Here is a 16,658-nt window from a genome sequence, read left to right on the forward strand (position 1 = left end):
AGGAATTTTCCTCCAGGGCAGATTGGAAGAGGCCCTGGAGGTTTTTCACCTTCCTCTGTAGCATGGGGCACGGGTCACTTGCTGGAGGATTCTCTGCTCTTTGAAGTCTTTAAACTACGATTTGAGGACTTCAATAGCACAGATATAGGTGTGAGGTTTTTTGCAGGAGTGGTGGGTGAAATTCTGTGGCCTGCGTTGTGCAGGAGGTTGGACTGGATGATCATAATGGTCCCTTCTGACCTAAATATCTATGAATCTATGAACACCACATCAAAATATGCTATATACATATCCTTAACTCAAACTAAGTTCTTAAGCAGCATTTTTCTCACTTTGCCTGTCTGTAAATTTCTTTTATAAATGCAAATATTTTTTCCCTCAGTTTGTGTGCATTTGATAAATGTTTATTTCACCAATAGAAATCAAATCCTTCCAAGCCAACGTACGCACAACCCAAAAGGCCCCAGGCACCTCCCTCTAGACATTCTCTGCAAAATTATAATTCAGCGAAGTCCAAGGATTCCCCGGAGGGAATACAGCTAGCTTGGTCAACCATATAGATTATACCCAGGGATGTACTGACATTTTGACAGTTTCCCTGAAAATTTCAAAGCTGTATTAACTCTGGATTTGGTTGTTCAGCAGCTACTTTGGTTACTTTTTAAATCGATTTTCCTAGTAACTATCTCATCTCATCTGCTCAAAGCTGAGAGCTTTGTCTTGTCAACTCCCCTCTTTTTTTTTGTTTGTTTGTTTTGATTTTTTGTTTTGTTTTGGGGGTTTTTTGTTTGGTTGGTTTTTTTGCAGGCCCAAAGTGTCCCTTTGCCTCATTCCAGAAAAATCTAATTGTACCGTTCAGGTAGAACATGCTGTTCCCAAAGACAGAAAAAAGTTAGGCACAGCAAGGTGTCTTACAACTCACTGACAGAATGCTTCTTCTGAGGGACCATTCTAGGTGGGAAAAGTAGATCCGCCTCCATGTGAATTTTAATCCATGGCCTTTGTTTTCAAGTGTCATTGAGGCAGTCTGGGATGCAGACACCTGTCCACTTGATTGAGACCAAAAGCTGTTTCATATAGGTCATTGAATAAATATCAACTGATGAGAGTTTTCAATGGCTACTGATTTCCCATTACTAACATCCAATCTAGTTCTTGTTAACTCTGTGTCAGATCATGTTGCTTGTTCTTGGCATTTTTTGATGGCTACAGAAGTCTCCTAGAAAGAGCAGTCACTGCAGTAGGGTGAAAGATCTGGATTTCTCCAAAAAGCTTACTTTTATCAAAACTTACTCGCATCAATACCAAGCAGTTAAATCAAGGATGAGTAATACCCATTAGTCAGAATGACAAATGGTGTTTTAAAAATTCAACGTATAGGAGACACATCTCATTTAGCCTTAAAATATTTGCATGCCATGGCACTAAGACTTTTCTGAGTTTCCGTGATCACTGAATGTCCTAATGGGAAGGTTTAAGTGAACAGTATTTTATAATAATTCAGTGTTCTTCACAAAAGATTGTGGGAAGTTTTCTGGAGTAGTTGGATGAAAGAATGAGCTCTAGGAAACACTTCAGGAAGAACCATTATATTGCTTGACAATATATAGTAAGGAAAGAGAGGATAATTGACTTTCCAAATGCTCTTACAGAGCAATAGAGACAAATATCTAAGTAGTAACAATTTAATGTAAGCATCTGCACTTCACTGTAGAGTTTACAAATGTTTTTCTTCCAGGCATACTTTAGTAGGTACACTGTGCCGTGCTACACGGCTACCTTCAATTAAGATGATAAACCTGTAAAAAGGTTTAATATGTTTCTATAACTATCACCACATTTGTTAGGGTTAATTTATAATATTTTGGGTGGGGTTAATTTTTTAAAATGATTAAATGTGCAGCCACCTGCTGCAAAGCCCTTAGACTGGAATGCAAATGAATTTTTATGCTTATAGCAACCCTACAATATCTAATACAGATTGCCGTAATTTCTTAGAAAGCATGTCTATTAATTTCTGATTTCTTAGAAAACGCGTCTATTAATCACTGATTATCAATAGTTACCTATAAAAGTTGTCTTAATGGAAAGTGTATTCCAAAAATGGGCGGAGACCAGAGAACAGGTCCTCGATAGCCAACATAACATAGACCATCCTAAAAAGTGAAAAATGAAGGCAATCCTTTTTCCACGAAGGCTGAGATTACCTTTCTGTATGAGTAGTATTACACACATTAAGATAAGGAGGATTTGTGGCACCTTAGAGACTAACCAATTTATTTGAGCATAAGCTTTCGTGAGCTACAGCTCTAAGGTGCCACAAGTACTCCTTTTCTTTTTGCGAATACAGACTAACACGGCTGTTACTCTGAAACCACACTTTAAGATATATGCAGTATGTATTATTGTATAGCCCAGATCATCAAAAGATGTTTGGCACCCACAATAGGTTTGTACTATTGTCACAGAAGTGGTGTTAACTGTGTGCTGATATTGTGGTTGGCCATAGCACCCACTTCAACATTTGAGAGGACTGCTTATTCTCCTGCCATGACTAATCTGCACTGTTGTTTGCTTATCATGGTGCCAGAAAGCTGCAGCTTAGATCCGCTCCCCATTGTTCTAGGTGTTATACAAATATCTAGTCCCTGTACCAAAGAATTTACTGTCTAAATAGATGAATAAAGGTGGGGGAGTAGGGAAGAAGTAGTATCATTCCCATTTCACAGATGGGGGAACTGAGGCACAAAGATTAAATGACTTGCCCAAGTTCACATTAGGGAGTTGGTGGCAGAGCCAGAAACTAAACCAGCATCTCTTTTGGTCCCTGTCTCTTACCTGTAAAACCACTCTTCCACATCCTGCTTGTTAGGGATGCATAGTCACACGACACATGTCTTCAAACGTATCCTGTGCTCCTGGAGTCCCCCTGTGGGTGGTCGGAGAGCCAAACTCAAGCTGTGACACTTCTGCTCCAGCTTACCCACTTTGCTTCTGTCTTTAATTGTATGCACGTACAAGCGGGGCGGGACTCTTCTCACTAAAAGAAATTCTAAATATAACCTCTGTAATGTGCAGAATGTTTGTTTGATCTTCCCTGTGAATTAAATTAAATATACACTGAACTGTTATCTGCAACCTGCCTGGTCACTGTCACACTTGTAATGCTGTCTCTGTCTCTATCCACCAGCAAGTGAGGTGTAGGTGAAATGGATTTAGGTGGATTAAAATGAAAGCGTTAATTTTTAAAGGTATCCTAAATGCATAGTGCCATATTCTCTGCTGATGTAAATTGGTATTGATACACTAAGTTCAATAGGCCAATGTCAACTTACTCCAGTTGAAGATCTGGCCCTTAATACAGAGAAGATGGGAGCTGATATATCAAATTGCAATACTTCTTTCCAAACAATTTGTCTGCTCTCTTGACAGACTTATGATTTCATACCTGTGCAACTATTATTAAAATATCTTTCAGACCTCTGGCTTTGTCATTCCCTTCAGGCATTCCAACTGTATCATATCTTCTTTCTCCTGATAAATCACCACCATCTTTATTCCTGACAATTTTGCATCTTCCTAACAGCCTGGATTTTTCTCCTAATTCAAAATATTTGAATAAATGGGGACTTCTCTCAGCTCCTGTAGTGTAATGTATTTTTATAGTGTAATATAATATAGCAGTAAGTAAAACATCCTTGGCTCATTTTCAGAAATAACTGGTGATTTTGGTGTGTCCAGATTTCAGGTACTCAACTTATCATGATTCGGCGGAGGATGCTCAGCACTGCCTGAAAAATCAAGCTCCTTTTTAGATGTCTTAAATTGGGCACTCAAAATCACTATTCATATTTGAAAATCTAGGATACTTTTTATTAAAAAAAATTAGAAACCAAATATTTAAATCTCTTTAGTTTCTTTTAGTATGTGGAGCGCCTTGACAACCAATAAATGACAGGGAACCTGCAGGTAACTTAATATATATATTTAAAGATAATAGAGTGCCTACAATATGTTCATTTAAACTACTTATGGTGGCTCAGTTCAAAATTACTGTGCATTAAAATCCACTGAATGCCACAAGCCTTCTAAATTAGGAAGAACATGTCAAGCGATATGTGGAGATGGGCTCTTGTACAAGAGTAGTTTACAGTGAGAAGAATGAGTATTGTTCCCTGGAGTACATACATCCCAGTTTGGTGATTCCGTACCAGCTTTTACTATTTCTCTCCAAACACTTATTGTCTTTTGGGTTTTTTTATTTGTTCCATTGTGCATCTCTATTAGATATTTCTCATGGGCCAGCTATCAAGAAACACCCTGCTGTGCTGTGGTGTGGCGAATGAAGGCATTTTCAACCATAAACAAGGTATTGTGTGGTTTAAAAAAACACCCTGACAATGACAAGTCTCAGATGGCTTGTAATTGTTTAAATGTATCTTACTTGTATTGCTTAGAGATATAGTGTCTTTTGAGAAACTGACCAATTTGACAAAATATTTAAATGATCAGGCTGCTACAGGGTAGATTAGAAAATGTTTTTTATGAAGCATGTTGCATGCTTATTTGGTGTGGTCTGTGAATCAGTCTGTATGTATCTTTTTTCCTAAGTCTCTCTTTCAAAAGAGACTATTAGATTCCTAAGTCCTATTGACTGTCAGTTAGAGTTAGGCACTTACCTGTATGGGACTTAGCCTCTTAGTCAGTTAGGCACTTTAAAAAGGTTGGGGTAAAATTTAATTGAGTTCAAGAGTAAGGCTTGACAAACTTTTTATTCTCATGGATGAATGTTTACTCACCTGTGGGACTATTTGCATGCATAGGAGATTGCTAGCATGACAAAATTCTGTAATATGGCAATATATGGGCTGGCTGAATTCATTATTTGCCTTTGATTTTTTTTTTTTTTTTTTTTGGCTGCTGGATGGTTATTTTGTGATTCTCCATCTGATTAATTGCTAGGGTGCCTAGAACTTTTTATAAGGGGTGTGTTATTTGTTGCCTAAATTGCAATGATTGATTATTCAATAGATAGAAGTACAGGAAACTGTATCATAAAGATGAAGGAATAACAGGACATTCACTGCCTATAGTATAATTAAGAATGTACTCAAAAAGCAATTGAGAGAAACAATATTAATGAGGTCTAAAACCATTGTCTACAAAGAAGTAACAAGATCTGCCTCTAGGTAACAAATGAACACTTGGGACCTACATTCATCATAATTGTTCTGATGCTTTACTGGCTTAGACAGTGTGTGTGTCTGCTTTCCTGTGCAGATATTTTGTCTGGGGAAGGACACAAGGGCTACCCATTCCTTACACACCTGAACTAGGTTCTGAGCAAAGTAGTAGTCCCTGTGTTTATGGTGTGCAAGATCAGTGCCACAGTCAGCACTAATTGCCCCGCAGCTAGGTCCCACACTGGTCAGGCGTGGAGTGAAGCAGAATGCTGTGTCCTCTTCCAGGATGGTACGGTGGCTGCATTACCTGGAGCTCGGGGAGGCAGGGTACCTGTTTTTGAGGTGTGACTCTGCCAGAGCTCCCCCTGAAGTGATGAGCCCCCCTCTCTCAGCCCCAATATGTGGCTGTGCCTTAAAGGCATATTAGAGCCCCTACTTTCTCTTGTTCAAGTCACAGTTGCGTGATATCTGAATCAGAGGCCACTCTTGACCATGTTGCCCCTAGTAGTCCTGTTTTTCCATCTGACAGTTCTATCATGGAAACGGCATAATAGCTTGAGGTTTTTGAGTTATCCATTGGACATTAGTTATGCCTGTGTGCAGCCTCTGAGGTGAGGGGGTGGTATTGCTTCAGAGTCCGGCTGTACCAATGCACAGGCATTACCAAGAATTGTCTAGAGGCACATCTTTGACCCATGAGTGAAGTCTGAGAATGGGCTTAGCACAGAGGATTTCTGCAGGGCTAAGAGGGGCAGAATTCCCCTTCCTCCACCCCCGCACTCCCAGACAGGATATAGACTACCTCAGTGCAGCTGTTGCAGCCCATGGACCATAGTTGCAGCCCATGGACTAAACACACTCGCTCAGTGGCCAGCTTTACACTGCAGTGGAAACACAATGGTCCTGTTGCATCCAGGAATGTCCGTCACCCAGTGATTCCTGCATCAAGCTTGCATCTTGTGGCTGAGCTACGGCATATTGTTTCCGAAGTTTACAAATAAAGGCTAACATGGGAAATCATTCCTCAGCTTCTCACTCCTAACCACTAAATTCACCTACATACTATCTTATAGCCTGGGGAATTCAATTCCATTTTCTTTGAAACTTATCCCTTGTGTCAAAGTTATTTTCGGTTTCTGATCACTCTTGTAGTCAGATCTGTGACAAGATCAACCAGTGGTGGTCACTTTTTTTAGTCCTCCACTAGATCCCCTCATCTTGCAAACCTCATCCTTCTTCCTCCTATATTTGCATTTAGGGCCCGCTTTCATCTCAGGCTCCCATTCTCCTCATGTGGCTTCTCCTATCTCTCTCTCTCTCTCTGGTAATCCCCTCTGCCAGCTTCTCATACAAGTGCAGCTCTTCTAATCTAGCGGAGGAAGGTATAACACGATCCAATGGCTGGAAGCTGGAGCTAGACACATGCAAGCATACATTTTTGAGAATGAGGGTGATTAACCAGCGGAACAATTTACAAAGGGCCATAGTGCAACCATTTTTAAATCAAGATTGGATGCTTTTCTAAAAGGTATGCACTAAGAATTATTTTGGGGGCAGCTGTCTAGCCTGTGTGCTACAGGAGGTCTGACTAGATCAGTGGGTCTCAAACTTTTTTACTGGTGACCCCTTTCACATCACAAGCCTCTGAGTGCGACCCCCCTCCCAATAAATGAAACACACTTTTAACTATATTTTAACACCATTATAAATGCTGGAGGCAAGCGGAGTTTGAGGTGGAGGTTGACAGCTTGCGACCCCTCTTGTAATAGCCTTGTGACCCCCTGAGGGGTCCCGACCCTCAGTTTGAGAACCCCTGGACTAGATGATCACAATGGTCCCTTCTGGATTTAGAATCCATGAATTCCCCTTCTCTGGTAACACTACCAGAGACACAGAAAATGGAGATACAGAAAACCATAATCACCTAATCCGCTGAAGGGCTGTCTGCCTGTAGGCAGGAGAGTATAGCTGCAAATCCTGCCCAGTGGCACAGCACACTTGCCGGGGGGGGGGTTGTTATTTGGTTTTTTTGACAAAACAAATATCAGCTTTTTTTTAAAAAGGCAGTGGACATGCTTGAATCTACTGCCATTTTGAAGACAGGCTTCTTAAGGTCTTCAGGAGAACCTATAATACCTCCCTACTGCAGAGGACTGTATCTGCCTTCTAAAATGAGTGACATGTGGGGCGTGATCCAAAGCCCACTGAAGTCCAAGGGGAATTTTTCCACTGACTTTAGAGGCTTTCATTCAGGCCCATATGTTTACATGGTCCATCTATTTCCTTTGATTTCTCCCTTCCCCCCGCCCCCCGATACACACACCCCTGCCCCCAACACCCAATATTTGTGGTGGTTTTCACTTAAGCTAAAAATTTAGCATGACATTATAACTTTTTTTTTAATTGTATGTGCACAGTAGAGAACACGCATTTGATTAAAAATAGACATCAGTTTCAAACAGTGAGGGGAAAATACTCTTAAGGTTGGGGGAAGAAGAAAAACCACTGTGCACAAAACCCAGTAGCTATGCAGAACCCTTTTACTGCTTTTCTTCCCTGCCCTTATCTCAGCTGCAGAGCTGAGACTCAGTGGATTTCTTTGAAACAAAATTAGCAAACAATGGTTATGTCTGCACTACAGCTTATGCCAACATAATTTAGGTTGCTTGGGTGTGAATAAACCACCCACACACACACACCCCCAAGCAACCTAAATTACTCTGGCATGAGCACTCATATGCACAGCACTATGTCGGCAGGAGAGCTTCTCTCACCAACATAGCTTCTGTGCTCTCTGGTGGGGGTTTTTTTATGCCAAGAAAGTTCTCGCCCATCGGCATAGAGTGTCTTCGCCACGCATACTACAGCATCATACCTGTCTCGGTTCAGCTGGCCACTGCAGCACTGTACGTATAGACATGGCCTTAGTTTGATTTGCTTGGCAGAACATGGTTTCAGGTTTAACAATAGGACAACCAGCTCTGTGTGTTGCACCAAAATTACCGTAGCCAAACATACAGTGACTCCTCACTTAAAGTTGTCCCGGTTAACGTTGTTACGTTGCTGATCAATTAGGCAACATGCTCGTTTAAAGTTGCGCCATGCTCCCTTATAACATCGTTTGGCAGCCACCTGCTTTGTCCGCTGCTTGCAGGAAGAGCAGCCCGTTGGAGAGAGCTGGTGGGGGCTTGGAAGCAGGGTGGACCGGCAGCCCCCCCATCAGCTCCCTGCTCCCCTAAGTTCCCTGTGCAGCAGCCGCCCAGCAGGCTATCAATTGCCAGCAGTTCTGCTGTCCCTCCACCCACTGCCATGTGCTGCTCCTGCCCTCTGCCTTGGAGCTGCTCCCAGGAGCCTCCTGTTTGCTGTGTACGGGGGAGAAGAGGGGTACTAATGTCAGGGTGTCCCCCTCCCCCCTGCTCCTGCCCCCCGCTTACCCCATCTCCATAGAGCTGGAGGTGGGCACGACAGGGCTCAGGACAGAGGGAGCTTGCTAGCAGCAGCTGCTATCTCAACTGGCTGATCTCCTTAAAAAGGCAATGTACTTAGAGTGGCGTCAGCAGACTTAAAGGGGCAATGCTCATCTCTCTCTCTCACGCACACACAGGGTGTGTTTCTCTGTCTCTGTCTGCCGTGCTGCCTCCCCTCCCTCCATTTGTGCTGCCTTGTAGAGTGTGAGGCTACATTAACAACAGTGTGTTAACCCTTGAGGGCTCAGGCGAATGCTAGGTCATCATTCAGCACTAAGGCATTCCCTGGGAAATATTCCACCATCTGACTCCACCACCTCAACCAAGCTTCACAATCATCATTGTTGTGTACAGTATTAAATTGTTTGTGTAAAACTTATACTCTCTGTGTGTGTGTGTGTGTGTGTATATATATATATATATATATATATATATATATATATATATAAAATGTAATCTCTTGTCTGGTGAAAAATTTCCCTGGAACCTAACCACCCCCTCACCCTCCCACACACACATTTACATTAATTCTTATGGGGAAATTGGATTCGCTTAACATTGTTTCACTTAAAGTCACATTTTTCAGGAACATAACTACAACTTACAGGAGTTACTGTAATCCAATTAACTACACTGTATGATTTCATGCAAGTATGTATGTTACAGTTGTATGGATTGTTGCAGAGTAGCAGCTGTGTTAGTCTGTATTCGCTAAAAGAAAAGGAGTACTTGTGGCACATTAGATACTAATAAATTTATTTGTTAGTCTCTAAGGTGCCGCTCAGTTTAGCCATGATCTCATACTGCCACAGAATAGTGGGTAGGACTTCTTTTGGTTTTTTATCCCTTATTTCATGTGTCTTTGGTCTGGATCAGCACTCCTGTAACTTTAAGGGTGATTACATATTGGTTACTTGGCCAGTCGTTCTTTAACGTGCAGTAATGTATGTTTTTAATGATGTAATTCACTCCTGCCCTGACAAAGCCCGAGTGATCTGGTTTGGGGCTGGGATCAATGGACTAAAATTGATAGAGCTCTAATAGTGCAGGGCCAGATTGTGGCCTGGACTGTATGCGGGTGCGTGGCCGGAGCACTAGGAGCTTTCCCCTCGTTGCCTTGCTTGCATAAGGGCTGGAGCCAATGGTGCAGGGGGAGAGCACAGGATCCCGAAGGCACCAAAGAGGGCACAGGGAGGAGGAGACAAGCCATGCTGCATATACATACCTCCACTCCAGCTCACAGAGTGGGGATAAGCCTGCAACGGGAGTATGCTGAATCCGGTTAAGGGGTGTAGCAGCTGGTGGGTTGGCACTGTGCACTCTGGAGCTCCCAGAGGCATTCTGCCTGCCTAAAGCAGAATCGCACCCACTGCAAAGAGCTATCCCTTTAATGGCACCATTGAGTGCTTATGTAGTTACGGGTGAGATTTTTCCAAAGCACTCAGCATTGGCCTCACTCTGCTCCTTCTGAAGTCCACAATAAAATTCCATGGCCACAGAGTTAGGCCAATGCTGAGTGCTTTGAAAATTCCTCTCCATTCTGAATTTAAGATTTACTAATTTTTGTGGCCTCGCTGCATATCAGAATCTATGAGCCTGATTCTCCTTTCATTTGTATCAGCATAATGAGCTGTAACTCCATTTAAGTCAATGCAGTTACACCAGCGTCAGAGGAGAATCGGAGCTTCTGTCAATGTCTTAGCTTCGCTTTCAGTGTACTTCCTAGTGATTTATGCTACGATGAATCAATAAGTGGACATTAGCTTCCCCTCAGGATTGAACGCTTGCCCTGCATACATTCATCTGAAGCACTAGCTACACAATCTATCCTCACTTGAATTTGATTTGTTGCTCAACTCATATTCTTTAGTTTACAATCAAGTATTGGAAAAGGGCAATATTAATCAGAGAACACGAGCGGAAATTGGCAGGCTAATGGTGCACTGTTGCATTGTTTACTGTACAATAGAATGATTGAGGTCACTGTTACGGAAAGCCATTAAGAAATGAAAAGCTTATTAAAGGGAAACTGTTAGCATATTAATTGCCTGTTGTAAGCACACATTTCTTTACCTTCGCTACTAACAATGCCCTGGATTCTTAAGTTTTGTTTTTTGTTTTTGTTTTTTTAAGTTTCACTTTTATTTGTTACACAATTCTCCCAGGGTCTGATTGTGTTCCCAAGATGACCATGTGGATCTTTCCCTCCTCATTAGAAAGAGGGCTTGGCGAAATCTAGAGCAGAATCTCCTACTGAGGGCTGTCCAGGTGTCTGGGTTAGGGGAAGGTTGGTAGGCAGTGGGCTGGCCATGGACAGAATGGAAATAGGCATCATCTCCCCCAACGAGTCCCCTCTCACCCAGGCAAGTTCATGGCAAAACAAACAAAAGGAAGTATTTTTTCACACAACACACAGTCAATCTGTGGAACGCCTTGCCAGAGGATGTTGTGAAGGCCAAGACTCTAACACGGTTCAAAAAAGAACTAGATAAGTTCATGGAGGATAGGTCCATCAATGGCTTTTAGCCAGGGTGGGCAGGGATGGTGTCCCTAGACTCTGTTCTATTCATTCCCTCTGAAGCACCTGGTATTGGCCACTGTCGGAAGACAGGATACTGGGCTAGACGGACCTTTGGTCTGATCCAGTATGGCCGTTCTTATGTTCTTAAAACTAACAGTCAAAGGCTGTAGTACGCTTTTGGCTGTGGTAAGGATCCCCCTTTAATGGGCCGGGGGAAGGGGCATCTAAGGACAGCCTCTGGTTGCATGGCTCCAATTAACATGTGCTACCAGTCTTTTTGCCAAGGCAACAGCTTGGGTGGAGGCACGGTGCCTCTGAACAGATGGTCCCTCTGATGTCCCAGGAGCTAGGGTGGAGCCCGTGTCCTGTTCTGAGATAGGACAAACCCCGCCACCCAGAATAATGGGGGAGACCTCTCAGCAGAGATTTCCTCTCCATTAGCCTTCCTGTGGAGGAGTGGAAAACGGGACCCTCAGTGTGAACAATACAAATGAGTCAGATAAGCTCTGCTTTCAGGTGCTAAGTGAATCAGTGTTTGGGGTCCATCTTGTATAGAATGTTAAACTTTCTACCTGGGGTCTCATAAATGTGGGGACGTTGGTGGTGGTGTTGTTCCTAGGTTTTTTATGACAGCTTGGATTTGGGATCAAATGTAAGCTGACCGTGTCCCTTTAACCTTATGTAAATGTGCATTTAAGCAGGAATCTTGTACAGTTCCTTTGTGTAGTGTATAGCCATTCCAACGTTGAGAGAGATGAATGTTCAAAGTGCACAGAGCTAATTTTCAAAAACTAATTGCTAGCCCATTTTAATACTAAAAGGGACTAATGCTGAATACATGGTAATGACCCGCAGGGAGTCATTGGAAAAAATTAAACACTGGTGAACTTAGTGTGTTGTGCTCTTAATAATTGAAAATGAGTTCAATTTTTAATGGCTAAAAGGAAAATGTATTCTTGGGCTGAGATGCAGTATCAAAAATGCCACCCTAGAGTGAATCTTTACAATCCAGCCATGTGTTTTTGAAGAAAAGAGGTTTACATAAGAAATATTGACCTACCGTTCCTGGCAGAATAGCTGTACTAACTGGCATGGTAACATGGATGATTCTACTGGTTCACTAGGACAAAGCATCTTCTTAGTGAATTATTGTAGTGAGAGCCAACTTGGGTTTCTGTAGTTCATACAAGTCTTGCAAATGTTATTTTTTGGTTGAAAATTATTACCTCAATGTATACATAGGAGTAGGCTTCATGCACGTTTATGAGGCAAGTGTTTTTGTTTTTTTAAATGACTGAGTTCATTTACCTATGCACTGCTCTGACCTGTGCCAGCTGGCACAAGTCACAAAGAGCCTGCCTGACAGATGGGGATAGCATACACCCTCTCCATGCCACCTAGCCCTGGACTGAAGTAGAAAGGTGCTGGAGCTGGCTCCAGATCACTGAGGGAAGAAGGGAACCTTCCTAATGCAGCTGATGTCTTTCCTTTTGGTGCAGGGGGAAGGGCAGGGGAAAGAGTTTTTCCCTTGAAGTTCCAGACAGTTATTAATTTGAGGGGGAAGAAGGGGCAGCATTAAAGTGTCTTTCTCCCATCTCCGGCTCTACTCTTTCAAATCAACGGTAGCCATTTCAGGTGGCATCTATTACCCCTGTCCCTCATGAGGATGTAGGATTCAGCCTGGTGGGTCTTTCAGCCCTCTGGGGGAGAGAGGAGGAAATGAGGTCGTCTGTGTGGGGCCCTGAACATTCAATATTAATGTGTGTCCATGGAGTATAAATATTTAAAATTATTTTTTAATAAAGCAATTTAAAATGGAAGCCCTAATAGCAGAGGGAGAGAGGACTCTGAGTAGGGCCTACATTAATGGTCTGTAACCTGGAGCAATCGTGTACTGTCCTAAGGAAAACTGTATTAGGAAGGTATGCCATTTAACGCACTGTGGTATAAACAATGGAGTTTCCACTTTATGAATATTCCATAACTAATTCTCTTCTGGGGTAAATTGGTGCAGCTTCATTGACATCTGCATCAGCAGAAAATTTGGCCCTCAATCTGCAAAGAAAATATGGGTCCGCTCCTAATCCCATTGGTTTCACCAGGCAGTAGGATTGAGCCCTTTGATTATATAAGTAACTCAAACTCTGGGATTCCTCCCTTAGGCATCAGCTTTGTGCCTTGTGATCTGAGAGAAAATATCATTCAACCTTGCTCTGAGGTAATAAGCTACTTCAGTGGAGTTAGTACAGATTAACACCACCATGCCCTTCTTTTCTCTGCTAGGAGACAAAGGCAATCTCTAATCTGTTCTACAGTGTCTTGGTTTACTCCATGAATCAGGAAGACCTCATAAGTCTGTGGCACTGCAAGCAGAGTGGGGGTGTTATAAAATAAACATGGGTTCCTCTTTAAAGTTGGCCATTGCTAAGTTGTTATGGCACTTTTATTGATAACATACCTGCCGTTATGCCTTATTGCCACACTTAATGTCATCTTCTGCAATAATTGAAGGGTTGTTTCCTTGACAGTCCTCCCAGATGAACATTCAAATGAATAAATGCGCTGTTTGCAGACATGTTTTAGTACAAATGGAGTATAGTTATGATAGAAATATCCTCATGTGACTGGTTTTTCTGTGGACATGCTTTCTCTGCTGGAACTAGTTTAAATCAATGTAGCAGTAGCTGTCATTTCGGCAGAATCTGCCACCCATATTGCCTGTCAGTAGCACCTTGCTCTGAGTGATCCTATTGAAATTGGTGGGATTATTCACAAGTAAGGTACTAGTAAAGGTGAGGAAACTGTTCACCTACTTTTTTCTGTTTCTTTCAACAGTAACAAATTTATGAATCCATCTAGCCCCATTTCCTCCTCCTCTGGGGGGGGGGAGTAGATTCACAGAGACCTGCAAGGAAGCCATTTATAAATATTACATTAATTTAAAGGCAACAGAATGCCCATGAGTCTGTGGGGATGGTGCTAAGAATTAAATTAGTAACTGGGAGCACTAACGTGGGTGGTGATATCAAGAGATAATAGACTTTGTGGGAGTTTTTTTTTTTTAAATCTCTTCACAACACTACCTTTGCCTCTGCTAATGGATCCTGGTGACCTGAATTTTTTATTCCTGGACTCTGGATTAAATTCTGTGGTTTACAGAAATAACCATGAAGGGATTAAAATTCTCTGGGACCAGAACTGATGTTTATCTGGACTACAACTAACTTTCAAAATACAGGGATATTGTGCCAGCAACAAAAGGTTTTTTGATGAGGCGTAAGCACAAACTCCTCCAATTACTTATCTTCAAGAAGTTGATATGTGTCTAGAGTTTATTTCAAAAACAATTTATAAACCTTAGGACTCTTGCTCTTCCATTTGCTTAGTATGCTCTCTGCTTTCCCAACTTGTTACTCAATAACACTATTAATTCGTGTAACAGTAAGTATGGCAGAAAACCTCCCTTTAATTTTGCCTCTCCTTTCTGAAGTGTGTAGGTGATGGCTGCCATCTTGGCCAATACACCAGGAATTGAAAACCAGGGTCCTCAAGAACTAGAAGCATGAGCTGCCAAAGCTCTCTAGCTGGGGGTGTGACACTCATGCTATTTGGATTGGGCAAAGAGGGGGGACGAGTTGCGCACACACGTGCCAGTATCTTACATATAGATGGAATCTTCTGGTTTGACGGTAGAGGACATACATTCTGATCAACAACAGTGTCATTTGTTGAACTCATTAAAGAAAAATGCAACATGGAACTAGATGAAAACAAGCTCTACGTGAACAGGGGGGAGGGGAGTAACAAATTTCCCCCCTTTCCCCATTCCATACAGCAGCAGGCTCCAATCAACCACAAGTACCTGGCACTAGAAGGATCAGAATGCATACATTGGCAGAAAAGAATTAGAGCCACTGGTCTAGATGGTTTTGACGGTTTGATCCTATGTTCACTTGTGGCAGGGGTAAAGCTGCCGTTGCTTTAATGGAGCAAGTTGAGGGCCTCAGTCCAAGAAATCATTTATTAGTTTTGTATTACTGTAGCAACGAGTAGCCTCAGTGGGGCCCCATTGAGGTAGGGGGTGCTGTACAAACAGAACAAAGACAATCTTGCCCTCCAAAAGCTTAGAGTGTAAGAGTTTGGATACAGACAGTGATGGGGGGAGTACAGTGAAACAATAACAATACTGGTCAGCCTGATTGGCAATGGTTTCAACACACTGGCAGCATATCTACTGTCAGGTTTTTGTAGATTTTATGGCAGAGGAGAGGCCCAACTTGATGATCACTTTAGATAAGCTATTACCAGCAGGACAGTGGGGTGGGAGGAGGTATTGTTTCATGATCTCTGTGTGTATATAATGTCTGCTGCAGTTTCCACGGTATGCATCCGATGAAGTGAGCTGTAGCTCACGAAAGCTCATGCTCAAATAAATTGGTTAGTCTCTAAGGTGCCACAAGTCCTCCTTTAGTTTTGCAGATGTTTCTCCCCACTGTGAGGGGCAGCATGGGAGAAAGCACAAAGACACTTGTTAAATTTGTAACAAGTGGGTGATGGAAGCTAATATCATAGGCTGCTCAGAGGTGGGAACTGAGCTTTTGATACTGAATGAAAAATGGAAAGTAGGGTGGGGATAGGTTATGGAGGGCCTTGAAAGTGAAGACAAGCAGATTATGCTTGATATGAAAAGAGGGAGCCAGCAGGGGGATGCAAAGAGGATTGCCAGAATCACAGCTACAGGATAGGAAGATGAGCTCTGTAGCAGCATTCTCCATGGACATGAGTGAGGCATAATGGCTGTTGTCAAGGCCAGAGAAAAGGATATTGCATAGGAACATAATGTAGAAATGCTCTCTAGGTGATTGGGGGAGGTCCCGGATGACTGGAAAAAGGCTAATGTAGTGCCCAGCTTTAAAAAAGGGAAGGAGGAGGATCCTGGGAACTACAGGCCAGTCAGCCTCACCTCAGTCCCTGGAAAAATCATGGAGCAGGTACTCAAGGAATCAATTCTGAAGCACTTAGAGGAGAGAAAAGTGATCAGGAACAGTCAGCATGAATTCACCAAGGACAAGTCATGCCTGACTAATCTAATTGCCTTCTATGATGAGATAACTGGCTCTGTGGATGAGGGGAAAGCAGTGGATGTGTTGTTTCTTGACTTTAGCAAAGCTTTTGACATGGTCTTCCACAGTATTCTTGCCAACAAGTTAAAGAAGTATGGGCTGGATGAATGGACTATAAGGTGGATAGAAAGCTGGCTGGATTGTCGGGCTCAAAAAGATCTCTAAAAGATCCACTATACACCAGTCATTGGTTTCTACACATGGAGGCAAGCTGGTACAGGTTTGCATGTGATTTCCTACAAAGGAAAGCTGGGGTATTTCAAAATAGAAAGAGTACATGCAGCCTCTCGCATTATCTGAAAAATTCACATCAGTTGATACTCCCTGAGAATCCTGCTAGAAAAGTCAGTGTTCACATGATAAA

The 16,658-nt window shown here is 42.5% G+C and overlaps 1 protein-coding gene across 3 annotated transcripts in view; it reads left to right on the plus strand.

Moving 5' to 3' along the window:
- PAK5 (p21 (RAC1) activated kinase 5) overlaps positions 1-16,658 on the plus strand; it is a 179,069-nt gene that overhangs the window by 88,557 nt on the left and 73,854 nt on the right. The window contains exon 3 of one of the 3 annotated variants that reach the window (XM_084622726.1): positions 4,288-4,369. The exons of the other annotated variants lie outside the window; for them this stretch is intronic. Within the exon in view, the coding sequence (XP_084478852.1) occupies positions 4,297-4,369 (73 nt within the window). The 5' untranslated portion in view covers positions 4,288-4,296. The remainder of the gene's footprint in view (positions 1-4,287; positions 4,370-16,658) is intronic. 3 annotated transcript variants of the gene reach the window in all.

The sequence above is a fragment of the Lepidochelys olivacea genome (genome assembly GCF_965140295.1).
Source record: "Lepidochelys olivacea isolate rLepOli2 genome assembly, chromosome: 3".
In the NCBI taxonomy this organism is placed as follows: Eukaryota; Metazoa; Chordata; order Testudines; family Cheloniidae; genus Lepidochelys; species Lepidochelys olivacea.